Source organism: Syngnathus floridae, chromosome 6, assembly GCF_059516105.1.
Source record: "Syngnathus floridae isolate MCC-2025c chromosome 6, RoL_Sflo_1.0, whole genome shotgun sequence".
Classification (NCBI taxonomy): domain Eukaryota; kingdom Metazoa; phylum Chordata; class Actinopteri; order Syngnathiformes; family Syngnathidae; genus Syngnathus; species Syngnathus floridae.
The window spans coordinates 12,209,859-12,237,847 of record NC_142418.1 but is presented as its reverse complement, the minus strand read 5'-3'; the positions used below and the strand labels follow the sequence as shown (position 1 = coordinate 12,237,847).

General features: G+C 39.0%; 3 protein-coding genes across 6 annotated transcripts; 1 reads left to right on the top strand and 2 right to left on the bottom strand.

Moving 5' to 3' along the window:
• Positions 1-2,351, bottom strand: LOC148396570 (guanylyl cyclase inhibitory protein). Of its 2 annotated transcripts, none has more exons than XM_088379141.1 (5): positions 2,212-2,351; positions 1,456-1,588; positions 1,235-1,384; positions 1,046-1,151; positions 1-716 (listed from the first exon to the last, which is right to left on the bottom strand). In XM_088379141.1, exons 1-5 carry the CDS (start codon positions 2,277-2,279, stop codon positions 586-588), a joined length of 588 nt encoding a protein of 195 aa, XP_088235267.1. In that variant the 5' UTR covers positions 2,280-2,351; the 3' UTR covers positions 1-585. The 2 variants fall into 2 exon arrangements, with proteins under 2 accessions (XP_088235267.1, XP_088235268.1); XM_088379142.1 differs by having other exon boundaries at positions 1,456-1,514; positions 2,212-2,272.
• A 675-nt stretch (positions 2,352-3,026) lies between these two features.
• Positions 3,027-17,327, bottom strand: bmal2 (basic helix-loop-helix ARNT like 2). 3 transcript variants are annotated; one of them, XM_088379004.1, is made up of 18 exons: positions 17,031-17,326; positions 15,274-15,407; positions 13,820-13,949; positions 13,656-13,709; positions 13,320-13,361; positions 13,060-13,217; positions 12,556-12,635; positions 11,574-11,666; positions 10,956-11,073; positions 10,736-10,882; positions 9,935-10,178; positions 9,284-9,390; positions 9,040-9,190; positions 8,891-8,955; positions 8,694-8,808; positions 8,480-8,594; positions 8,005-8,104; positions 3,027-7,824 (listed from the first exon to the last, which is right to left on the bottom strand). In XM_088379004.1, the coding sequence occupies exons 3-18, from the start codon at positions 13,921-13,923 to the stop codon at positions 7,667-7,669; spliced, it is 1,851 nt and encodes a 616-aa protein (XP_088235130.1). In that variant the 5' UTR covers positions 13,924-13,949; positions 15,274-15,407; positions 17,031-17,326; the 3' UTR covers positions 3,027-7,666. The 3 variants fall into 3 exon arrangements, with proteins under 3 accessions (XP_088235130.1, XP_088235129.1, XP_088235128.1); XM_088379003.1 differs by lacking the exon at positions 15,274-15,407 and having other exon boundaries at positions 8,498-8,594; positions 17,031-17,327; XM_088379002.1 differs by lacking the exon at positions 15,274-15,407.
• A 2,570-nt stretch (positions 17,328-19,897) lies between these two features.
• Positions 19,898-27,576, top strand: slc17a8 (solute carrier family 17 member 8). The gene is made up of 12 exons (XM_088378621.1): positions 19,898-20,048; positions 21,018-21,273; positions 21,374-21,492; positions 22,232-22,346; positions 22,433-22,520; positions 23,149-23,235; positions 24,122-24,264; positions 24,357-24,506; positions 24,584-24,716; positions 24,911-25,021; positions 25,348-25,475; positions 26,102-27,576. Exons 1-12 carry the CDS (start codon positions 19,957-19,959, stop codon positions 26,420-26,422), a joined length of 1,743 nt encoding a protein of 580 aa, XP_088234747.1. The 5' UTR covers positions 19,898-19,956; the 3' UTR covers positions 26,423-27,576.
• Positions 27,577-27,989: the final 413 nt, after the last annotated feature.

The following is a 27,989-nucleotide window of genomic DNA, read 5'->3' as shown; positions in this document are numbered from 1 at the left end:
TCCATCCATCCATCCATCCATCCATCCATCCATCCATCCATCCATCCATCCATCCATCCATCCACCCAGCCATCCATTTTCTGAATCACTTCTCCTCACAATATTGCGGGTGTGCTGAAGTCTATCTTAGCTGACTTCTGGTAGTAGGTGGGGGACACCCTGAACTGGTTGCTAGCCAATTGCAGGGCACACATAGACAGACCATCCACTGACACGCTCAAACCTATGGGCAATATGGAGGCACATGGGAGAACATGCAAAGGCAACTTGCAAACCGTGCAGCCCACGTTGCATTTTTACAAAACATTATCTGCACACAATGCTATAATGCATAAGATTAGCTACTATATTATTATTGTTGGATCATCTCTTCAAACAAGCAAGCAAATAATAAATATTATAAATATACATTATCCAAAATCTTAATAGATATGCAAACCACCATCAACACAGAAATGTAACGCAGGCATCACTGTCTCAGCTGTCTCATTTATAGCTTTATAAGCTTAATAATGTGAAAGAAACTTATTTCTAGAGATTTCAATCAAGAAGTTTTTGAATTGACACAAGAAGTTTCAATCAATCCTAGACTCCCATTGCCAAGTCCCTCTTCGGGGGCCTCTCCACCCTCACGGTGCAGGGATCACATTCCAGCATCTTTCTGATCCAGTCATCATCCAACGCTCCCTCTATGAACTCCTCTACACTGATGACGGCTACAGGCAAAACAAGGACGGGCAAACATGACACCAAAACAAGCAGATAACATACCAATGTTTGCAAATGTTTTCTTGCAAATGTAACAACAAGAGAATGTGAAAGTGTGGTGGCCCTCTTAGTTCCAGCTGATGAAAAGTCAGAATTGGATATTTTTCAACGCGCCTATCTGGCCACCCAATTTATTTCATTTGAGTTGTGCAGGTTATAAAATGGTAAGAAACGTTTTGAAAGGATTTACGAGGCATTTCAACGAGAAGGGGTTTGTAGACTTTACAGTATATCCACTCTAGGCACAGTAAAAAGATTGGAAAATAAATGTTCTCACCATTTTTGTCTTTGTCTAATCTCAAAAACATCTGATCAGTGCATTCTTCAGCTGTTAGGGAGTTTGGTTCATTTAAATCCACTGCTTCATTCATTTTATAAACAGCCTGGGAACATATGGAGAACACAAACTTGGTGATGTCAGGAATGATGCGTCAAACACAAACAGAAAACACTCGTACAGACACACCTGCATAATGCCCAGCATCTCCTCCCTTATGATGGCCCCATCTCCATCTTTGTCAAATAGCTTGAAGGACCAACGAAGCCTCTCCACTGCCGAGCCTTCAACGAGCATACTGATGGCCATGACGTACTCCCTGAAATCTACTAACCCATCCTGGAACAATAGGTGCTCTTTTTTTTATGACAGCTTTGTGCTCACGATTGTATTCAGTGTATATTTCTTACCTCATTTTTGTCCAGTGTGCGGAATATCTCTTCTGCATACTCAGCTGACTGCATGCCCACTGTTACATTACAGAAATGCCTTTGAAACTCGTGGAGAGTAATGAGTCCACTTGGGCATTTATGAATAAACATTCTGCCGCAAGACAAGGAAGATACATTTCCATTTAGGGGCAGAACAGTTTTCATTATTTGTCATGTAATGTTGACGTTTTAAAAAAATAACATCGCAATCTAAAAAATGATGTAATAAAATATGTGTTTAGGTTTTAGAACCACTGTAATTTTTTCAGCTAAGAGATGTGTACTGATTTGCAGGATTAAAATCGATTACATCAAAATTTGGCCAGAGTGTGAATAACTTTGGAATTGTTTGACATGAAGCAAGGAAATTCTGTACAATATATTTGATGTCAAATTAATGAGGAGAAACACATGTCCGAGATTAATGCGGGCAGATTACGCGTGCTGGAAATGTTGACTAAATCCTGCAGATGAATGTTCAGATGAGTCAAATGATTTTGAACCACTTTCTCCACAGCACCTCCTAAAACGGCTCACATTCATGTCTTCAGATAGTTTGATTTCCTCTTAAATAATTAAATCAACTTAAAATGTTACAAAAGATTTTAGTCATAAGGGAAGTGCTGCATTTTGTTAACCGAAAAAAAGGCAAGCTGGTGGTAACACACTTTCTTGCACTCTTAAGTTCCTAATCATGTTATATACATTCAAAAGCACAAATGAAATAGACATTACCTGGACCATTCGTAGAGCTCAGTAATATTCTTTTCTTTCCAGTGAGACATGCTTGCAGCCTGCCCCATTCTGTGGAGCAATCAATCTGAGTTGAGCCTTCACTTCGACACAACAAACAAATCCCAGCTTAGCATTGCCTGACGAGAGTGCATCTGAAATTTACTCAAAGCTGATCACCCCAGTGGGTACGGGTAGACTTTTTAGAGATAGGATGGAGAAAAAAAAAACCTTAACACTATTCCAAACTGGCCAGATTTGTGGAGTGTACGACTACATTAAAACTTGTCCTCTGGATAGATGAATAAATACATTTGCATGCCCCAATTTGAAGGTTTGTATTTGCAAACAAACAAACAAACAAACAAACAAACAAACAAACAAACAAACAAACAAACAAACAAACAAACAAACAAACAAACAAACAAACAAAACAGTATTGTTTCCTTTCAAAAGTTCAAAGTCCAGATGTCTGCATGTTCTCCCCGTGCAAGCATGGCTTTTCTCCGGGTACTCTGTTTCCTCCTACATTCCAAAAACATGCTTGGTAGGTGAATTGAGCACTCTAAATTCTTCGTAGATTTGATTGTGAGTGTGAATGTTTGTTTGTCTCTGTGTGCTCTGCAATTGGATAGCAACCAGTTCAGGGTGTACGCTGCCTGGTACCCAGAGACCGCAGGGATAGGCTCTGGCATGCCCGTGACCCTCGTGGGGGCAAGCGGTACGGAAAATGGATGGAAAGTAGAGCTGCATCTCGTGATTATTTTAATAATTGATTAATTTTGCAGTTATTTGACAAATTGATCTGATACACAATGTTATAATTCACGCTTTATTGAAAATGCATTATCTCACATTCACAGTCTAGAAAAATGCGTAAATTGTTTTATGATTAAGTCACAGATTTGGATGGAACAAGCCAGAAAATCGGTAAAAACTTGTGTTTCAATGTATCAACAAAAAATTCAACACAAACATGATCATGGATACATAGGGGACTACAAAAATCTGAGAATATATACTATTGATAAGGTGAAATTCTGAGGAATTGGACTATTAAAAAAAGCTAATGATTAATTGATTGAAATTTGATACACAAAAATTATTCATTTGCTCATTGATTAGTTGACATTAGTTGGCCCAACATGACCCCATGGGCATTGTAATTAACTCGAGTTAATTAAACTACCATTTATTAACAAGACTGCCTGGTGAGACATGCCACACTTGTTAATTCTAGCAGCAATATGCCATAGACAAATACAGTACGGGCTTCCTCTTGAGCCAAACACGAAAGAGTAATTAAACTCTGAATGGCAGGACGTGTCTGAAAACAGTATACCATATTTTACAAATGTCAAATTCAAGCTTAAACTTCCTGTGCAGGGGTAGTCAGGTGTATGAATGCTCACATGCACCAGTCAATCGTGACATCATATAAAGAGCCATGCGACAGGAAAGAGAAAAGAAAAACATAATAGCAAAACACCATATCTAAAATCTATGAGGTAAAACATGAACCCTTCCTGGACGGCGTCTCACTCACAAAAGAAGCTGAAGTGGAGCGTGACAAGAATGGGAAAATGTAGAGCTACAACAACCCACATAATGTGTAGAAACTAACAAGCTTAACTAGCATCGGCGGAAAAACTGCCCTGCTCTCCAGGTAGTTAATGGTCAGGTAGTTAATACCAAAGCTGCGATCACGGCGTCTGCTTTATTCAAATCATGACATGCCAACACAGTGTCAAGTCAAATGCAGCTCTGCAATTAAACATCATACAAGTAGCCCTATTTTCAGTCAGCTGAGATGTCACACGTGAAAATAAAACAGATCGGCTTATTGCATGTTAAAGTGGAAATGTCCAAAGGCACTTTGGACAGAAGCAGGAGTGTCCACGAGTTCAGAACCTTAATCTGTGGGCCCCTTGTATTTCGAGCATACGACACATAATTATTCATCAATCATAAATAACTAATAATAAAACCTGCAACAGTCCCAAAAGGATAGCAGTGGGAACAATGGCAGTAAGGATACATGGAATTATAATATATAGCTCGGCTGGTACTCAGTCTTTGGCCGTGTTGGTTTCGGTGACTGAATTGTATACAAACACTATGGGTGAATTTCTAACAAACTGTGGCTTGCAAAAGTATTAGATAGTATATAAAAGCCCCCTTGAACCTTTTGCCAAATCTCAGGTTTTAACAGATATATATATTACATATACAAGGTATTACATATACATATATTTGCTGTAGGTGACATTGTGTCTAAAGAGAAGGAGTACTAGTAAACCAGTCTGTGGGAGTCAGAATTGTTAATGGTTGGCAGGGGATCAAATACTTATTTCCCTCAATGAAATGCAAATCTATTTATATCCTTTATATAATGTGGTTTTCTGGATTTTCTTTTCTATATGCTGTCTCTCATTGTTAAAAAAAAAACCCTACCTTTAAAATTATAGACTGTTCACTTCTTTGTCAGAGGGCAAACTCACAAAATTAGTTAGAGATCAAATGCGTATTTCCTATATATCTATATCTATATACGTATACGTATATATATATATAATACGTATATGTATTATATATTTTTATTATATATATAATATATATATTATATACGTATGTATATTTATTTACATATCTACGTATATATATATATATATATATATATATATATATATATACATACACACACACACATATATATATACATACATATATTTTATATATACTTATATATCTATATATACATATCTATATTTACATATATATGTATATATACACATATATATGTATAGACACACATATATCTATATATATATATATATATACATACATATATATATATATATTTATACACACATAAATACGTACACATAATCAAGCAGTGAAGCAAAATTCTAGGTATTCTAAACCCTTTTTTGTTTTTCACCAAACTGAAAGTGGGTCATGTAAAATGATTCAGCCCCCGAGTTCATACATTGTAGAAGCAGCTTCGGCTACGATTACAGGCGCAAGTCTTTTGGGGGTATATCTCTATCAGTTTTGCACATCGAGATACTAACATTTTTTTCCAATTTTCTCCCTTGCAAAACAGCTCCAAGTCAGGTAGATTGCATGGAGAGCATTTGTGAAGAGAAATTTCCAGACCTTTCCACAGATTCAGGTTTGGACTTTGACATTCTGACTGCATGTGTTTATTGGTGAACCATTCTATTGTAGATTTTGCTTTATGTTTTGGATCATTGTCTTGTTGGAAGATAAATCGCCATCCCTGTCTCAGCTCTTTTGCAAACCCCAAGGGGTTTTCTTCCAGAATGATCCTGTATTTGGCTCCATCCATTTTCCCATCAACGGTGTTCCCTGTCTTCCTGAAGAAACGTGACCATGATGCTGCCTTCTTCATGTTTGACAGAGGACATGGTGTTTTGATGTCCAGTTACTCTCACGGGAAAAGTATCACATTTTGCTCCTCAAAAAAATCAATTATGGTCTCATTTGACGAGAGCACCTTTTTCCACGTTTTTTGTGTCTCCCTGGGGGTTTGGCAAACTTCCAATGGAACATTCATCCAGTGGGCATCATGGCTGCATCTCTGATGAGTGTTTTTCTTGTTTGGGCTAAACATTTAGAGGGACAGCCAGGTCTTGATAGGTTTGCAGTACGATACTCTGTCCATTTCAATGTTTGATCGAACAGCGCTCCGCATGATAAACTTTTGGGGAAAATTAAACATCAAAATTAAATATTGCATGAATTTTGTTTCATTCATTCATATCTTGACAGGAGGCAACAGATAACAATTTCAAGGGGGCTGAATAATTTCATAAGCCACTGCATCCCATCCTTCACAAAGCACTTAAATACAAAAGGCCTTCATTAGCACACATACACAAAATGTCTAACAGGGTAACAGATGATCTTACAATGTGTTAATTTTTTTTTTTTGATGATGAATAATACAACTTTTTTCAAATTGAAATGCACCCTAATAAAAACACAAAAGTCTTGAGACATACTACTCTATCAAAGAGCTGGATTAATTCTGCCTTCATTGACATAATTCATCTCGACTTTTTTTACAACTGGACGCGTTCCACTTTATGGTAAACATTGGGGGGAAGACCCAATTCTGTTCCCACACAATTTGCACCAATGTTTGCAGCAAGGTTCATAAATGCATGCTTGGGTGAGTTTTGCGAGAAAGTATGAGGCCTGGCCCTACAAAGCCATTAAACACAACTGTGATAAAACACAATAGTGACTCTAAAATAGGGAGAGTAGTTCAAAGTGTTAGCGTTGCAAAGGGGCTGACATACATATTTGTAATGAGCAGGTGTCCAAATACTTTTGTCACAATAATGTGTCTGCTTATTTTTAATATGTAGTAGTTTGAGACACCTCCAACCCACGAAAGGCTAACTGGTTCAACAGTTCTATCCCACACAAGCCTTCCTGTGTAGTGTGTTGCGTGCAAGGACAACTGTGGACTAAACATGAGGTAACGCCGACTGAAAGACTCTCATTCAAATGTCAGATCAAAGTACAGCAACAGAAATGTACGTGTATCATAAACATTTGTGGAATGCATGATGACTAGTACGTAAAATAATCCCTTAAATCTCTGAATAGATGACTGCCACTGATAAAAACCTTATTATAAATCAGACCAAAAGTAAGAACACAGTTGCACATGTGAACAAAACAATTACACGTTTCAAGTTTAAGTATGTAAGGGAATAATGTAAATTGTTAAATACTGCTACAGTTGCTAAGAACTGCGTGACTTTACGGTAATAGTGGGTGGCTATTTTTCACCCCCCATCAGTCCTGAGTATTCACCTTTTATACTATCACACTTGAAAAATAAACTATATCGTAGCTTTAATAAGACAGATATGAGGTGATTGCTGAGCCATCGTCACTTAACGTCTATTTAAGTGGTATTATGAATTGCACATGCGGGTAATGCAATGTTCATAAACCAACAGGGACAAAAACGTGCTCTGAGGCAAAAGTGGGAAGGGGGAGGTTCACCAACAGGAGTAGAATTGCTCCTTTTTCATCAGAGTTCAATGGAACACAAAAAAGGGAGGGGGGCAGTTCAGTGCATTTTTTTGCATCACTCTCATCCTGTGTTCAAGTGTAGGTGGAAAACATAATCAGAACTCCCAAATCACTGTTTGTCTCAACAATGTTCTTAATGGCAACAGATTTGCCTCAGTCACTATTAAGCAGTCAATTATCATTTTTCCATGGCAGGCAGATTGCAGTAAGGTTTTGGAGGCACGTGTAGATCCTCCCGAGAAAAGCCAGTGTTCCTTATCTTTGGCGACACAGTTGCCTATTAAGAAGAGTCGTTCACATAGCTTATAGTAGGATTGATTCATGAATCAAACACAGCCTGACAGAGTATTTTTGTCACTGTCTCGGCTTTCAACTGCGGATTCTATAAGGACCAGTGCATCTCTTCAAAGTCCTCGCCTTCACCCAAGTTGGAGTCTGTCTCCAGGAGTCTCATAATCACTGCCATCGCTGCTTCGTCATTACTAAGACTGCCAAGGCCCGGTTCAACCATGCTGTCCAGGTCTAGCTGTGAGCTGTCCTCTGTGGTGGGTTCAGAGAGAGAACAAAGTTATGGACGTATAAAGAAAATTGGATTGGAAACAACATAACTGAGGGAGATACCAACAATTTTTTTTATCCCTTTCGTAGACAAGAGAACGAACAAGCACATGCACGGACAGCATTTAAATGACAGCAGAGGAAAATAATTATGGAATGTACCCATCAGTGTCTCCCTTCCAGGAATAAGCGCCCCCTGAAGCTCATCTTCTGAGTTGGACTTTTCTGGCATCTCCTCCTCTGTCACATCCCCATTTGGCACCTGGACAGCAAAATACATGGTGGTGAAATGAAACTGTGGGGGCTAAATATAACTTGGCAAGGTAGATGATAACACACTCTATTAACAGAACCGCTCATTCAATAGCATGAGAACATGTGTTTAAAAATCTTCTCTGTGTCAACACCACAAGACATCTGTCACAGTTAAAGTATGTCCAATTTGTATGCAAAATTAAGGAACGGGAGCACTTAAAAGGTAAAGAATGTAAGCCGAAGCCTGAAACATTGTTTTTTTTTTGGTTCATTTAAAAAATATCCAATTCGTGAAATTTGGATGGCAGCAATGCTTTTATTAAGGAACTACTAAAAGGTATTTTCAAACAGACTTTGAATAAAGAGTTTGAAATTCACTCACATTGTTGCTGACACTCACATTGTGGTTGACTTGGTGATGCGTCGTGGTGAGTGGAGATTTGTCCAGTGGCAGACTAAATGGGCTCACATTACCACTGGAGGGTGATGAGTTCATTCTAAAACGGCACAGAAAATTAAATTATATCAAGACATTTCTGACAACGCAAGTTTACAGAAAATAAGGAGGGAGAGGTAAAGTCACAATTATTCCTCACCTATTAAAGTCAAGCAGCTCATTGGCAATCTGAGTCCCAATAGTTCCAGCGTATATCATCGTACCAGGTGTGGTAGAGATGCCTGGTATTATTGGAAGAGATTTCTTTCCATCTTCTAAAATAAATGAGCGGGAACAGTGACTCAAGTTATTTTACAACACCATACAATGAGTACTTTTTAAGTCATTTTAACGGACCTGCTACAGCCTTAGAAGACTCTTCAGTCTTGTTCCCTGACCGACTTGTTCGACTGTGATCATTCCTGTGGTGAGAGAAAGGGAGAGCGCTGATGAAATAGCTCCCTACATTTAGCCGATAAAAATGAACCCGTGAAGCTTCTACTTACGATATGACTGTATTTGTTGACACGATATATTCAACTTCTTTGGTCCATGGGTTTACAAAACTAAACCACTGACTTTGCAGCGTGACAAAAGAGCCATATTTTGTTTTGAACTTATAGCGGTTCGTGTCTATTTTCTCCTTACTTCGTAGCACTGTAAGATGGAGACGCAGCAAAAAAGGAATTGTGTTGATATGGCTCTCGCCTATTTAGGCAGAGGGATTGACTGTCAAGAAATTTAACTTACCTTTTCGATGACGGTCAGCTAAATGCGCTAAATCGTCTTGATGGAAGTACTCGTAGCATGAAGTACCGAGCAATTCTTGGGGAAGGTAACCAAGAATGGTTGTTGCTCTGCAAAGAGTCACCAATAATTAGAACAAAACATTTGTGAGTAATAGCATGATTACATTACCAACATTTGGCACTAAAGACTTTGAAAATAGCTCATTTGGAACATGGATAATCATGATATAGAACAGGGGTGTCAAACTTATTTTTTTCGTGGGTCGCATTGTAGTCATAGCTTCTTTCAGAGGGCCATTATGACAGTCAACCCAAATAAATGTATGAGCACCTCATATTATATACAGTAAAAGCTACAAAACAAACTGACAAATAACTCGTTTTCAAATCAGACGAGTAAAAACTGGTCAAATATAAAAATATATTAAAAGTGAAGACAATTTGCGATTCTAATGACACGAATTTAATGCACAATTTGTCTTCGCGGGCCACATAATGTGGCAGGCCGTATCTGCCCCCCCTCCGGGCCTTGAGTTTGACACCTGTGATATAGAATCATAAAATTATATAATATATTTGATATATAATAAATTCCCCAAATGTTTTCCACAGAAATTTTGGAAAGAATTGAAGTACTGAAATTCCAGTTTACCTTTGATCAACAAAGGTAAACTTGCCATCCATGGTATAGCGTGTGACGAACTCTGTGGGTTTGACCCGGAAAGCTCCATTAACTTGCGGGGACGAGTTGGAGTGGATGCGCCCCACGGCGACCAGACAGCTGAAGTGAGAGCTATCTTGCTTATCTGCGTCGCACTGGCCCTCTGCTTCCAGCTGACTGGAGTGCCAACTCCGCATGTAGCCTGTACAGTGGACTGTGCAGTATTTCTGCGACTCTAAGTGCACACAGATACAGACCAAATTGAAATAGTACGTTGGGATATTTTTGCAGATGTACTGTACTTAATACAGTGAAACCGCTATTTACGAATTTGTCCCGTGATCGTAGGTCAAAAGGTTCGCAAGCAGAAGGGATTTTTCCCATAAGAACTTTACCTTGAAAGACGTAGACAGCTTGCTCTAGTCTAGGAGTAGACGCTTGAGAGACAGTGGGCTGTGGGAGATGGCGAGTGGGAGAATCCATGCACGTATGCTTAATTTCGACATTTGCTACACCCTCTTCTGACTACCCTCACATCTTTTTGCTTAGGAGACATGATTGACTGTGGATGAACTTGTCAATATGCTAACACGCGGGTAAGGTAGGGTAGAGACACACGTCACCCGACATGCTCTGTTCACGGGTTCAGATGTCAAATTTGATTCGTAATAGAGCAAAAAAGTTTTGAGACTCCGGTTAGTAACTCGAAATGTTCATAAGTAGAGGTTTCGCAGAACTTCAAAAGCAAAGAGGCAATATAAGGCAAATGGATTCACAGAATCACTTGACTACCTTTCTTTTTGGACGTGCTGGCTTGCAATTCCTTCTCCTCAACTTTGAGGTTTTTGTTGCACTTCATGCGACAGAAGAAGGAGCGCCGTGCACCTGAACACAATCGTGCTGCGCCCACTGGAAGGTCAGCCTGCACCTGCAAACCAGCTGTAGATATGACAGTATCACAAATGTTCTCACGCGAACGCACACACTTAGGAAACAAAAATAATTGTTTTACTTTTTGCATCTATTAGACGTTCCCGTGGGTACAGTTCAGAGGCCGACAGCTGCTCCTTTACTTTGCCTATGTCTTTAGGGTGGACATAATCAAAGAAGCTCTGTCCAATCAGTTCCACCTAGAGGGAAGAACCAAAATGTGTCAACCTGACCTACAATGATGACCAAGAAGTCAGAACCATAGTTTTAATTATTAACAGGGCATGGTGATAATAGATGTCACACCCCAGAACACACCACTAAATGGAAGTCAATAATTCATTTTATACACACACCATGGACTACGTTACGACAACTTGCACAATATGATACCCAATATAGAAGTTCAATTATTTTTTGTACCTACAAAAATTTATATTTTGTCAATTATTAATTGGGCAAGACGTTTATTATTGTTGTCGTAGTTTGCGGGCTTGTAGTACTGCATCGTCAAAATGGAGCACACACGATACAATTGTTTGATAAAGCCCTTGTATTGAATATCTGCATTCTTGCGGTTGTTGCTGATTGATGATGTGTACTTTGTTTTTAGGTGTGTCCTATTAAGTGTGTCAGGAGATGCTGCAGGTAGAGTAAAAATAAAAACAAACAAAACAAATAAAACAAAAACAAGTGTTACCCGACTATAATTTAATATCTTCGTGATGGACTCAGAGACAAAAACAATTTTCCCACGATCACAGCCGACTACAAACAGGAACCCGTCCGCAGCCTGCCGACAACAAAAAAGAGAAAATCTGAAGAGTACGGTGCGCCACTGTGAGAACATGGTCAAGACACCGTCACGTTACCAGAGAGACTACACATATGAAAAGCCACCAAATTAGAATTAGTGGTGCTCCGATCATCAGCCAGTGATTGTGAAGGGCTAATTTTCCTGAAAAAGTACATGATCAGCATATCGATCAATGCAAAACCCGGCCACTCACATCTCATGACGTACCCTCCCCTTTTTCTTAGCACTATATGGACACATGGCAAACTGCATACACATTAGGGCTGCTCGATTATGGGCAAAAATCATAATCACGATTATTCTGTTTAATATTGAAATCCCGATTATGTTTTTGAAATTGGAAAAGCATGTTAAAAGGTTTTATTTTGAAGTCTAAGAAGAGAAAACCTAGCATCCTTGAACAAAAATAAACTGCCGTTCAAAACCATTCAATGGTTTTGAAAAGAGCGCGTTCACAAAAACGTCCATGGAGCAAAAATGTGCTACGTTCAGTTCACGTTTGTCTAAAATATGAACACTGTAACACTGACTGTTAATACGGCCTACATCTCCACTCTAAACACATGAGGGGGCGTCGCGGTTGAGTTGTGCACGCACGTCTCAGAACAGAAACACCAAATAATCGCTTGGACGCGATTATATTAATTTTGAGATGATCTGAAGCCAAAATCGTGATTATTAAAATGTGATTAATTGAGGAGCCCTAATACACATGTTGCAGTGCAAAGATTTTGTGACTTAAGAATGTGCGGTGATCAGGATCAGAATCGGTTGAGCTCACTGTATGATCGATAAAACCCTGATCGGAACACCCCTAATTAGAATAAAGCATGGCAGGTTAGTGCAAATGAAGTCATATGCCTACCTTTAAGATAAGGTGTTGGAGCTCCTCATCAGGCAGGAATGACGGTTTATAGTTGGTGTCAGAAAAAGAGCTTGCAGAACCTGGAGTGTGGGAGGATTCAAAACCATTCGAAAATAAGTGAATCATGCTGCTTAACTCTTATTCCACAAACACAATATTAATCAGAATGCAGTGTTTTGACAAGTGGGCGCACATACAACATATTCTAAAGAAAATTTGTGGACTGACTTTGTCTTTAAAAAAATACTTAAAATATATAGAATATAGTCTATCACAATTTTTCACATATTACAAGTAGATCTGTAATGAAGAATATCTACCACATTAAAAGGGGTCCACTGTAAATCCTATTCCTAGATTTCACATTTCATTCTCTTAATGTTATGGGAATATGAATAAGTGGTGAAAACAATACGAGACATCCCAAAACACATTCCAAATATAATTCATCAATATTTATAGGGAGAATCAAAGTGATGATTCATTCCGAGTAATATCTGGTACCTCTGAGGGATTTGAGGTGCTGAACGGCCATTCTGAGCACAGTGAGTTTGTCCAGCTTCCGAGACATTGGGTTACAAGTTGGAATCAAGTCTGACAGCTTGTCAATGAGCGTGTTCATTTTGTCCCGCCTTCGTTTTTCTATTTGGCTGTGTGGCTCCCTGCATAGACAAACAATGATATTTTCTTTTACCCCAGGAGCGCAACAGCATAGTATTCCACATTTGTTTGGGATGTGTGGTGTCAAAAGTGGTGTTTACTACCTGAAACATTTCATTTTGGCATGTTGATCCTCTCCATCTGTGCTGTAGAGAAAAAAAAACCTTTCAATTTGACATTATATTATTATAAAAAAAAAAACACCTGTAAAATGCAGACCACACCTCAATATTTAGTACGGCACACACAATATTTTGATTAAATTATTTTCAAAAGTTTCCAACAAAGTGGAAATTTTATGCATTTCTTGATTTGAAGGCAGCAGCGGGGTTGTTTTTAGCTACCAATATTGGAATCAGTCATCGGTCGGGCTCTAGTATACATTTCCCAGATAGATAGGTTCAGTCCAAAAACATGTGCACTCGCACGTGAACACCTACTCGTTTTGATCCTCTTCCATATCTGCATTGAGGATGGGGGTCAATCTTGTTTCCCTAAGAAGATGAAGAAACGGAGACAATAGGCATCATCGGCAGTCATTTTATTCATTTGTGTTTACTAAAAGAAACAAAATTGATAACATACTATGTGTAGTCTTACTTACTGGTTGTCCACACTGCCCTTTCGCTTCCTGGGCATTTCCATGCTCAAAGACATGCCAACCATCGAGGATGGATTCATCAGGCTGGGTAGAGGGATGCAGTTCATTTGGTTTTCCTCAACCAGCACATCATCTAGGAGAGAAAAAACAGAGCAAGCTGCAGGTGGATGGAAATGCTGCATGCACGGGAGCTCCCAGAAGTCGAATGTTTCTAGGTGTGGAAAACTTCAAATTTCAAACCTCTGTCATCTTTGTAATATTTTGGGAAATCTCAATACAGTTGAAGCTCGATTTTACACGGATTTCGGGGTCCATAATTTGAGAATAGAGCCATGTTTAGAGGTTTCCTCCAGCCACTAGAAGGCACTAGGCTATAAGTTATGGTGTACAACCTCTCACTGTTATTTTTATTGATGACAGCACCAACTTTGTTATTTTATATATTTATGTCTGGCACTAGTTAGCACGTCCGCCTCACAGTTCAGAGGGTGTGAGTTTGATTCCACCTGCAGCCCTCCCTGTGTGGAGTTTGCATGTTCTCCCCGTGCCTGCATGGGTTTTCTCTGGGTCCTCCGGTTTCCTCCCACATCCCAAAAACATGCTTGGTAGGCCAATTGAGCACTCCAAATTGCCCCTAGGTGCGGGTGCGAGTGTGGAATGTTGTTCGTCTCTGTGTGCCCTGCGATTTGCTGGCAACCGGTTCAGGGTGTCCACCATTTTTTCACCATGCATGTATTCCCATAGTTAGAGGGCAGTCTTTGCCACAGCTAATACAATTCTGCACATCCTCTGATGACAGGTAATCACTGATGTATGTTTAAACATTCTGGATGCTTCTCTGTGGTTCCAAAATAGAGTGCTGTTGCGACATCTTCTTGTCAAACGACTTTAAATTAGTCACGGAAATTAAATCACTCGTGCTAAGGATGTGTGTTGTTTTCCAAATGCTATAAAGTTAGTCCTCACAGTTAAAAAGAAAATGTATGTATTTACGATAAAAAAAATTGGGGTCCAGCACTAAACCGCGTTAGAAAGTCAAGTCAAATGAAACCAAACCACAAAGAGTCGAGCTTCAGCTGTATTATAGTAATGCAATATATATCGACTACACATATTGGGGAATACAGGGGTGACATTGATGACAGTGTAGAGATCAATAAGATTCAATGTTTAAAAAAATACTTCTATTGTGTTCATTTTCCATAGTTTAACAATAAGAGGATCATCTATTAGGCAACAAACCAGTGGTTGTCTCTAGTCATAAATCTCCTCCATCTGAAAATAGTGAAAATCGTGGCTTGCCAAGTGTTCAAAGAAAAGCTTGCATGCGAGAATATTATTGGACACAGATGTCGATGAGTGAATGCAGGCACTGCCAGCGGGATACTAAAGCTTAGCTTCAGTGGTTGAGGCGCTCACAGGCTACACATGACACTATACATACAACTAGCCTGCACCTCTTCAACACAGATGAATCTTTCCCCCCAAAGCCATCCATCCAGCAATCTTCTATGGCAGAGATTTCCAAAGTGTGGGGTATCTATCACAAATTGTATAGTGGGAGTAGGTTCAGGAACTTTGGAGGCAGAGGCTGCAGTGGTAAACAAAATTGTTATGATGATTGTGATGCTAAAATCGTTTTGACATACTATAGTTAATGTTTAAATGTCAGAGATTAATATTACATACCCCTAATAATCTATTGCCCTTTCTGCAAATGCGTCTAAAATGTCAAAATGGTTAAGAGGTTCGGTTTTCTGAAATATTTGTTCACACAGCCTTCATACATGTTAAGATTTTATGACATTGCAATCGAGTATAATAAACGTCACATAAGGACTGGTTTTAATGTTACTGGATCACCCTCCCCCAAATAAATGGATGTATTTGGCAAGCTACGAAGGCTCAAATAAGAGAACGGCACGAGATAAACCGAATGCAGGCGAAATCCATGACCTCTATTTTTAGCTCTTTTCCACGCTGTGACCCAAATAGTAATTAAAAGATCATCTGCTTGATAACTAGGTTATAGAAATGATTGGGCATCCCTACATGCATAATCCTGGTCTCTACATTGATAGCTCATTAACATGAACGAACATCTGCTTTACTTAAGTCATATTTTTATGTTAGTTTATACAAAAATCCTCAGTGTTTTGACTCGCAGTGCAGCGACTGATCCAATCAACTGCTATTTTTTCTTATGGTCGTTGAATTGTTTAGATACCCTGTTTTATTTAAAATTGTCCATATACTCAAAATTACAGCCTCCCAAGCAAAAAATATTCTTAGATTTTTGTAGTCTTGAATGCAGACTGATTATGTTTGTGTTTTTTTTGTTATGTTTCTGAATACAGGGATATAAATTAAAATCACTGAAAAAAATCAGATACATCAACAAAATTAGGAATGAACGAGAGTCGATACCAAATATCAGTGCCTATACCACCTTTATTATAAGGTATAAATTTAAAATGCGATTTAAATTCTTTATACCCTTATATTAGTGCATGTCAAAATATGACTTAAGTGCATTCTGTACAAGATAAAAACAAATCTGTTGGGCTGTCACAAAATGATGTGAGACCCGAGTGTGTAAAATTGACAGTGAATACATTTTTGAAATGCAGGTATGTCCAGCAGCGATATGAAACAGAATTATGATTTTAATGAATTTTAATCACAAAGTGTTGGGGGTTTGTTAACTTTAAACTGGCCGCCTTAACGTGATATATTGATCATTTGATTCGATGGTGTACATACGTCAGCATAAGTGGTATTTAAAAGACAACATCCAGTCCTAACATGGGGAAAAAAAGCTCGAGCGGGTACTTTTGAGATCCGATAAACAGGCCTTGCTACAATGCTAAGCTAACATTCATTTGATTTTGCTCGTCTTTCAGACTGCTGCAGGCAACCTCTCGCTTTCATTTCAAATGGAATTATGACCGATCGACACGGTCTTGCTAAGCAGAAGTGTCTACAAATGTGAAAGATAGTTAAGCGTTGCATAAAGAGTCGAAAGGGTGACTTTGCTCTACTGATCTACTGACCTACTTTTGGAATCAGCGCAAACTTACGGTCACCGTTGCGGAATAAACAAGCGGAACGACAACGCTTATCACGCTCGCCAGAAAAATCCCGACGCGACACGTTGAGCCTGGACGCAGCAAACAATCAAATTAGGGAGAATTGCATTAAATTATTGAATAACCTCTTGCTTCGTCGTCCGTTGTGTCACCGCCGCCGGCGGCAGTATGCTTGGCCGCCGCCATGGCTGAAGCCGGTGCGCTGGGGCCCACGACTCCACGGCATAGATGAGGCGCTCGAATTGCGTCGGAGATCGCCTTTTGTCTTTACCAGGACGAGGAGTTAAATAAACAAAGAAAAACACATTGTTTGCAGCTGTCCTGCTTTTATACGATGAATACAGAGAAATCGTCTCGGAAAAGCGAGCGCGGAAGAGATGGCACTTGTCTCCTCCTACCGGATCACCACCGTATTTCCCTCCTGTCACGCCACTCTCCAACACTCAGAAAGTCATTGTTTGTCATGACTGAAGTAATAAACTTAATTAAAGTAAAACTACTCGTGTATTTTATAGCGCCGTTATAGTAGGAGAAGGATGAACTATATACCTATGAATGATATTTCCTCATGGATACACCCATAACAAAGTACACTGCTAATATAGTATTTCTTTCAAAACACATAATAAAACAGTAATGTTTCAACTTGCAATAATTGATTGATCGCCTAATTTACTGCGTTCAGTTCCCAAGTACTAACGCTGTAATACATGTGAATATGATTGTAAACAGTCGCAGCAACGTCCGGCGCGGGGGCCAAATCCGGCCCGCCCACTTTCCCTGACCGGCCCTCACGTTAAGTTAACATAAAACAATGGATGTGCTGCAGTGATTTTGGAAATGGTTAATGGTTTGGCCTGATAATACCGTATGCAAATCTTGATGCATACTGATCAAATATACTGGCAATTAATTTAATAATTAATGCTTATCTATATATTTCACATTCTTCATTGGAAACGGTTAATTTCAGTTGGCGTTTGGTACACAATATTAATGTAATTTTACTTGAAATTTGTATTTCACAATTATAACCGAATCTATATCTACACACAGTAATTTATTGGATTAATTTATTACTAATTCATGATAATATGCCTTTTGTAAATGTATTAAAAAAAAAAAGAGAGATTTGCATGTCTGCTCGGGGTTCCAGTTTCTCATGTGGCCCTTCTGCAAATTTAATTGCCCAGCCCTGGGCTATATCGTTGTGTGCTTCTCTAATGACCAGTCCAGAGTATTAAATCTGATTTTATCCCATGTCAGCTAGGTTGGGCTCCTTCATTGTTATCATTGAATAATAAGACAAATAATGTCACATTCAATGGCAGCACTCACTTAAATAATCAGTTCACAATTTAACTCTTATTCTGAGCTATTATGTGTTTAGATTATCAAACTACTGCTGGTCAGAGGCATAGATTGTACTGCAGTGGCTTCAGGGCTGCATTAATCTCGCAACACTTCTCACTCTGACCACAAGATGGTAGACTAGTAATGTTATGAAACCACGGCTCCATTTCACAGTTTTTAAGTTTATTTGAGGTGAAGTGAATTTGGTAAACTGTTCTGTCATTTGAATAAGTAGTACAAATTTATTCAGTTTTATTTAATTTGGCAGCAAGCATGATTTGTTATTTACAAATAAACCATTTTCCTCTATCTATGCCATCTATCTATAAATAAAGATAAGAAATTATGTAAAAAATAAAGTTGTTGCCCGTTTGCAGCTATAGTATCCCAGTTTCCTCTCTTTCAATTTCTCAACACCAAACCTATCCAACAACATGTGTTAAGACACATTTATGCTGGAGCATTAAATGTTTTTTCTTAAATTGCTCACAAAAAGTTGGCCGCATACAAAATGTCAATAATTTGAAATGTTCCGTTTCTTGAGCTGGAGAATTTAAAAAAAAAAGGAACCCCTGTTTTTCTTTTTAAATTATATTCAGACAAAGCAGACAAGTTTAGATAAAAATTCAGCATTGGAGTAGCGTATGTAATAATAAACTTAATAATGTCTCATGAAAAAAGTGTCTTTTGTTGCCTTTTCATTTAGAAGTCAGGCAAAAATGATAAAATAGCAGCCATGGTAACGCTTCATTGTGAGGTCTCGTTCTAGTTCACTGGTGACACTTCCTCCAGTGTTGTTCCTGTTGGCTATGCCAAGTGGATGTGTGATGTACCAAAGCTATGTCTATTTGTACAATATTAAGGCTATGTCAATCATATCAAGGCTAAGTAAGTCACAAGTTTGCAAGTGGCTGGCTGTCTATTCTCACCCAAAGTCGTTGCCCAATGGCAGATACACAACCGAAGATGGACTAATATTAAAGCTGTGTTTGACTAAGAGACTTCTTGAAGTTGGAACATCCCTAATTTCAAAAGATTATTAAGTGACATCAATGGAAATAATATATAATAATGACTGTAGCAATACACCGTAGCAAATAATACAATTCCCATTTAGGAACATGCACTTTGGTCTCGCCAATCTCATGCAATTTTGGTCTTGTCAATCTCATGCATCTTTCATTGTTCACCTGACTGGCTGAGATCAGATGAACTCACAGAGATGACGGTGACGCGAAGATGATGGTGACGATAAATAGGATGAATACGTAGTGAGCGAGGGGTTGGACAACACTTGCACCTCCTTTCTGGGAGTATATGACATGGAGAGATAGCACAAAGGTGTGCCTTCAGTTTAGCTGTGTATGAAAATGATCTCTTGAAGCCGCTAAACTAAAAACTGGATCCAGTGCTTTCATATGCGCTCGACTTACATACAAGTCCTTCTCTCAAATGGAACATCTCAGAGATGAAACTGGCACTAAGGGGTACGCCAACATCACCAAGCCCTCCCTCTACCTCACTGAGACCCACTGAATTATTGGACTGAGTGGTTTGGTAACGGGCTTTATATCCACTTAAAGGTGGATCCAACTCCTTGGGCCACAAGCTCACCAAGAATGGAGATCATCTAGTGGATTTTTCAGGATTCAGAAGTATCAAGACACATTTTGGAAAAAAAAAAAAAAAGACACCAACATGTCTTTGGAAGCTTTGAAGGGGCAGATGCTAAACCCTGGAACAGAAGAAGTGAAGAGTACAGTGGGCAACTCTTTAGGGAAACTGCAAAGGTGAGAGGAGTTTTTTTTTTCCCAACAGTTGTCTGCCTCAAGGGAAGATATTTAAAAAGTATTTATTGTTCACTCAGTGTGTTGTGACGTCTGCTGTCAGAGGGATAAAAAAAATTCTAAGATGATGCAGTCCATACAGTAAACACTAAATTGTTGTGCTTGTAATTTAAGCTTGGGTCAATTTTAAAACAGTAATACATACCTCATGTCTCATAAATAATTCACAACGCTGTGTGTGTGTGTGTGTTTAGAACCAATGCAACAGTTGTATCGAGAAGACTCTTCCTCTCATATTGCTGCTTAGTTTTTCCATTCATAATTTACTGTGTTTTGTTTTCTATCCTGAAGAGTTGCAAAAAGGTAGCTAACTGAAGTAACAAACATGAGAATCATCTTGAAGTAGAAATAATTGCAATTTGATACATGCAAATTACACTCACAATTTTCAACATGTTTAATCAATATCTCTTTGACACAACATAATGACATAATTGGTTTTTCATAAGAAGACAATATTTTAAGTAAAAATATATGGACATTTATCCGAATAAAAATATGTTCTATGTGCCCCTACTGGTCTAAACATGACATTCTGATTAGTATTGCGTTGTGAAATATGAAGTAAGCAGCAAAATCCACCTGTTTTTATCCACCTCAGTGACTGACCATTATGACATCAGAGTTGCACAGGGCTCAAGAAATGACCAATATCAAATATATATATATATACTATATATAGAACATGTTACATTAAATAAAAAATATAACTTTGCTTAACTTATCTCATTAGATTGCACACGTGCTAGATACTTAGTGAGTACAAATATTTCAATCAATCGCATCATGCAAACCTTGTGATTGACTGGCAATCTGATTTAACCTGCCTCCTGCCTAAAGTCATCTTGGGATAATCTCCAGCTCACCCACGACACAAATAAGGACAAGTGAATTCTACTATTTTTTGTGCAGGAAAATTGATGGCAGCAATGTAGAAGAGGAGAGCCACATTGAGTTGACAGAAGATGGGCGTCCGGTGGCATCTACGACTCTTCCTGCTCCGCTGCTGGATTGCAGCTGTGGCGGTCTGCCCAAGCGTTACATCATTGCCATCCTCAGCGGTCTGGGCTTCTGCATCTCCTTTGGCATCCGTTGCAACCTCGGTGTTGCAATTGTGGAGATGGTTAACAACAACACTGTATATGTGAATGGAACTGAAGTCCTCCAGGTAGACGTTTGTTTGAGATACATTTAAAGAAATTCTATCTTGATAGTTAATCAGAAAGCTGAGTGCTTTCATTAAACACAGTCCATCTTTTTCTTTTTAGAAAGCTGAGTTCAACTGGGATCCGGAGACAGTTGGACTTATCCATGGCTCTTTTTTCTGGGGCTACATCGTCACTCAAATTCCTGGTGGTTTCATCTCAAACAAGCTGTCTGCTAACAGGTCAAATCTATTTATTGATTTTATTTGCTTGGCTTTCTGTAACTACTAGTTTATGACACTTGTTGCATGCTCTCAACTGAAAGCATACGGATTATCGTTGTATTGATTCAAAAGAAGATATTTGCAAACATCTGCTTTTACAATTATCACAATTTTTAAAAAATGTTTCCTGATTCATTAAAAGACAAACACCATCGAGAAACCGCCCAAGAGTGGTGTGTTTAAATGGTTAAACCTGTTCAGTGCTCCGAGCAGTGCCGATGAAGCAGATAGTAATCCTGTAATAAAAGCTTCACAGGAAAAGAGGACACGCCACTGACAGAGTTAATAATGAAAGATCCTGCCTCTGATTTCTTTCTGAAACACCAGCCACTGGAATATTACAAGTGTCACTTACACTGTTTCGGAAAAAGAGAGCAGGGAAGATTCAGAGAAGGAGAAAAAGGGATGCAGGGAGCAGAGACGACATTCAAATAGAGTTCAGGAGTGTCAAACTCACTTTTGTCGCGGGCCTCGTATGCAATCCAATTGCACATTATTCATCCTTGTAATAGTCAGTACTCACTTTTAAATACAGTTAAATTGAATTTTGAAGACAAAATGAAAGTATAAAAAAAGATATTAATTTTCTGCAAATGAGTAAAGCGGCCAGGGACATTTAATAATTAGTTATTAATTAATTCTTAATTAGTAATTCATTCTTAATTAATGGTCAATGTCTGCTTTTTTTTCTCATCAGGGTGTTTGGAGCAGCCATTTTCTTGACGTCAGTGCTGAATATGTTTATCCCGTCCGCAGCGAGGGTACACTATGGCTGTGTCATGTTTGTCCGCATCCTTCAGGGCTTAGTTGAGGTAAGAATAGGAATAGAGAATAAAGAAGTTACAAAGAAATGACTAAAGGATATGCTTTCATTCATTTTGGCATATTTCCCATCTAGGGTGTTACGTACCCAGCGTGCCATGGGATGTGGTCAAAATGGGCCCCGCCTCTTGAGCGCAGTCGACTAGCAACAACATCCTTCTGCGGTGGGTTAAAGTTTTTAATAATACATAAATTGTGAGTATGTGCGAATGGATGTTTCTCTCTATAAAATGACACCTGTGACTAGCTGGCAACCAGTTCAGAGTGTGCAAAGTCAGCTAGGATAGTATGTTCCAGCTCACCTTTGACCCCAATGGAGACAAGAAAATAGATGGTTGGAAGAATTGGTCATCAGGTTCCGTCAAGCGATGCAAGCTTGTTGCGTAAATACGTTTTTGATCGATGTTCACATGCATGAGCATTGTACTCATTGTGGACACTTGAGAAAGGTTTCATATAAATCAGATTTTTTATCTTTATCTTTTAGCCTATTGTTAAAATTAATAATACTAGATGCACTGTAAAATTACCACATGACCCAGCATTATCTTATGGTAATATACCGTAAGTCCAAATACACTACTACAGTTAAAGCAGTAAATTATTGGCCTGCCCGGCGCCAGTGATTTACTGTTATTACCGTAAAAGTCTGTACGTGCCCAACAAATGACCTCAACCCCATCAAACAAGCTGGCTCAACATCAGACGTGGAAAAATTGCACATAACTTTGCTTAAGTTTTTCATTCTGTGTCCAGTAAAAATTGTCTTAAATGAAATGCATCTTGTTCCAGGATCCTACGCGGGAGCCGTGATCGCCATGCCTTTGGCGGGTGTGATGGTTCAATTCATTGGGTGGCCGTCCGTATTTTACATATATGGTAAGAAGGTAATTGTCAGCATCTGTTAAATGTAAACATAATTAGTGAGAATAAAGTGTCTAGAGCTGCCCTGAGCATTAAGACAATAAATCAACGAACTGTGAAAGAGGAAATGGTCATGACATTTCAAAGTGGAAGCTAGTCATCCTTTAGTTTTCACACTGGAAACTAATTCCACAAATTAATTCAACTGATCCATAACAGCAAGTTTGTATAAATCATAAATCACTTACCAGTAACAAATCACCAATTTTAAAGAAAATTTCTCCAAAAAAGAAAAAAGAAAGTTTTGAAGCTATTTAGAGATTATATCACAGTAATGACAGTTCAAATTTAGCCTGCGAGAACTAATTGGTTATTACCATCTAATGAGCACTTAGAAGTACGCATGGAGTTTCAACTTGATGACAAACTGACACCTACAAATCTAATGAATACAGGTGCATTTACAAATAAATAAATACAATATTTTCACAGCCAACCAACATGCAAGAAAGGCACGTGGAATCATTAATGGATTCCTATCGTCACCAACCAATCAAGATGTTAGTTGGACTTTGAATGCGTTGCGCAATAAACCTTATCTGAATTGCTATGGAGATTGATTAAAATGATTAACAATGACATCAAATTTACATCTTGCTAGATGTGTTTTAATAAAAAGCCACTCTGCTTTTTGGGTGATATGATCTCATGATTTATTGATATAAAACACCCCTTTTCTGTCTGGGTGCTGTGACTCATCTTTTCATCTGAATAATAATGAAGCTTCTCAGGTAGCACGTCAAAGGTTTCAAATTGGTTTAATGATTCTGCCTTGCTCTCATCAATACTTTAAAAGGATTTTGCCACGTTCTCGTCACTCCTTTGTTCCATTGACAAAAAGGTGTTTTCGGAATCCTTTGGTACGTCTTTTGGCTTCTGTTGGCCTATGGAAGTCCTGCGGTGCATCCGACCATCACGGACGAGGAAAGAACGTACATCGAGTCCACCATTGGTGAAACAATCCACTACCAGAGTGTGAATAAGGTATTATTGCAAAGATTATTTCATGCAATATGTCAATGTAACAAACTCAAGACCCCCCCTACCTAACCCCCCCCCGCTTCTTATGCAAAAAGAAATTCAAGACACCGTGGCGCCGTTTCTTCACTTCCATGCCAGTCTACGCCATCATCGTGGCTAACTTCTGCCGCAGCTGGACCTTCTACCTGCTTCTCATCAGCCAGCCGGCATATTTCGAAGAGGTCTTTGGATTCCCAATCAGCAAGGTTCAGACCTCGTGACACAAAGACAGAGAGCAAGAATCATGGCAGCGTTTGATGTTAAGACTATGTTGCTCTTACAGGTGGGGATCCTGTCTGCTGTGCCCCACATGGTGATGACAATCGTTGTTCCGATCGGAGGACAGCTAGCGGACTTCCTGCGTAGTAACAAAATCATGACGACTACAAATGTGAGGAAACTCATGAACTGCGGAGGTAGGTTGAGGAAACCATAGCAACCTGTAGGCCAAAGGTGAACACTCCGAAATAAATACATTCTTCTTCAGTAGCCCACAAAGGTGCATACTGATTTACTACCAGTTGACAAATATTAGTATATTTGTTAGTGAGGCAAACATCAATTATTTGCCTTCGAGCTGGCATTTCATTATCATCACTTCTCTTTGCAGGCTTTGGTATGGAGGCTACTCTGCTGTTGGTGGTTGGCTTTTCACACACTCGTGCGGTGGCCATCACCTTCTTGGTGCTTGCTGTGGGCTTCAGTGGATTTGCCATCTCAGGTACTGCAGTGGTACCGCAACTTACACTTTTGAGAACCTCACTCGTGATTTACACGAGTTACATGTGAGCCTCAGGCACCAGTGACAGAGACAGAGAGAGCTATAAATGTGCATAGGCGTACAAAAAACGTTTTTGGACGGCTGAAATAATAAATGAAATGCAATTTGCACTCATTTCAATGGAGGAAGTGGATTTGAGATCAGAATAAATTGAGTTATGATTGTGATCATAGAATTCATCTACCGCATGTGCGGAAACTTCCAGCAGGCATTATCAATTCATGTTGTTCAATACACAATCACATGCTTCCATACTTTGTTGGCAGGCTTTAATGTCAATCATCTGGACATCGCTCCTCGCTATGCCAGCATCCTGATGGGTATTTCCAATGGGGTGGGCACTCTGTCTGGGATGGTGTGCCCTCTGATTGTTGGAGCCTTGACCATTCACAAGGTACTTTTTTTTCTCGCACAGCTGAACGACTAGACTATTTTATAGTTGACTATAGTGTGATGAAAGTCCAGTCAAAATACATTTATAGATATTTCATACAGGAGGTACAATTTTTTCTAATGAAGTTATTCATTTTAATTTTACAAACCTTGTACTCTCTATGGGTTTAATGTAAAGGCGTGGTACACGGGCCGCAGAAGAACACATTACGTTCGTTCATTCGTTCGTTCGTTCGTTTGTTCGTTCGTTCGTTCGTTCGTTCGTTCGTTCCTTCCTTCCTTCCTTCCTTCCTTCCTTCCTTCCTTCCTTCCTTTGTTACTTGGTTCTTGCTATTCTATTCTAATTTATTCTATTCTATTCAATACCAATCGTGATAAAAACAAAAGCTCTAAAGATTTTGAGTTAGGAATTTTATTTAGTATCAAGATGGACTCTGCTCAAAGAAAATTGATGGACACATTCAACTTGGTTAAAAGATGAGAATAATCCACCATTTGGAAAAACTGCAGCAGTATTTCTAGTGCAGGATTTATCACAATCCCTTTTATCTCAGAGGCATATCAAGAGCAGTGGCAGTGTTTCGCTCAGGATATTCCTTGACTTTATTCATTCCTCCCTTCCGACAGACCCGTCTTGAATGGCAGAATGTCTTTGTTATCGCATCCATGGTGCACTACACAGGGGTCATCTTCTACGCGATCTTTGCTTCGGGAGAACAACAGGAATGGGCCAACCCCGAGAGTACGAGCGAGGACAAATGTGGCTTTGTCGAAGAAGACGAGCTAGCTGAAGAATCGGAGCTCAAAAGCGAGAACATGAAAATGAGTTACGGAACCACGGATAATGCGTCAGGTCGTAAACACGGCTGGACAAAGAAGAGAGGGGTGACCATGCAAGAAGAGGATGAACATTGTGCTAATGGAGACTACCTGAATGGATACCAGTGAGAAGCTCTGTGGAGGTTAAGACCTTCACACTTTACACCTGTGGAATTCAAGCATAATGTCCTTCAAAAACTTTGATCAATTTATATGAAAGAACCTGTTTAAGAGTGAAGACTTGTCTTTGAAAGCAATTCATCACAAAAGAAGAAATGTTGTATCTCCATCATGATTTTAGAATTCATTTGTCTTGTTAACTGTCAAGTGTCGCCACCTATGCAACATGCAGTCTGGGTTTGCTATTAGACCATAGTGATGAGTGTGTTGTTTTGGCTTGAATGCTATTGAGCGGTGAAAACATAAACTGTAGCTACGCCTGCACATTGTAATAATCCGAAACAAGAGCTGTAACAAAAACTGTGACTTCACAAAAATGATAACGCTCATTTTTGATTAACACTATTAGATAGAGGCAGGACGGTGGAGTTGTGGCTACCCTGTCGAATTTCAATCTTCTTGTCCGGCATTCACAAACATCAATTAAATTGAGTTACTTCATTAAAGACTCAAATTGTCCATATGTGTGAATGTGAATGGTTGTTTGTATGTATCTTGTGACTAACTAGCAAGTACATACTTGGCAACCCGCCTCTCGCCACTCAGCCCAATGGGTTAAGGCTCCAACTCACCAATGACACTTAATGAACTTGAAAAAAAATGGATGGACTATTAGAGAGGTATGTATTTGTTTGAATTTTGGTAAGAGACACAATGGAGTGCAGTACATCACCTCAACTAAAACCATAACAATTACAAACATTTTTCAATATCCACTCTTAATTTTGACTTTTGCACCATAATAGTGTATTCGTGAAAGAATACTATAAGGTGGCATTTGATGAGTACTTTTCTTTTCTGAAACTACAACAAAACTGTCCCTATCTCTGACTGTTTATATTTGTAGGTGTTTACATTTTGCTATTTTTTTAAGGCTGAAGATGGCTCTGTTTCCCATCACAGTGTGGTAAACATCCTTTGTCTTATCTATGTTCATACAGTGCTTCAAAATAATTACTTGACAGGATATTCTTCACTGGTGTCACACATACAGTGTTCTTTTTTTCTTTTTTTTTAAATAACCTGCTTTTTGAGACAATATTATTATTGATCATTCTTGTTGTGCGAAAGTCCTTGAGTTCTCGTGTGTCTGTGTATCTTTAACCCTGACCCTCACACTACATCATATCTGGATGGGTAGAAAAAAAATAGCCTTTCAGCTTTTTGTCAATGTTAGATGTACAGTTGTAACTGTCCCTTCACAGAGTCCAGCACTGGCGGCTTGTTCCCAAACACAAACCACAGAGTCCAGCAGCCAATGGCAAAGGTTCTGTTTGTTCCAGAGAGACTGTTCTGTTGACTCAGAACAACGCCATTGAATGGAGCAACAGCCCATCAATGATTAAACTATTGTTTATGGGGAATATTGAGGGGGGAAAAAAGAAATGTCTCATCCTATGGTCGCGTGAACAAGCAGAAAGACAAAGAAAAGGATACAGTTAGATGCAGTCCACAATTATTTAGGCATTATTGTATTTTTATCCACTTGCGCAAAGGTCAAGTGTTGAAGTTTAGG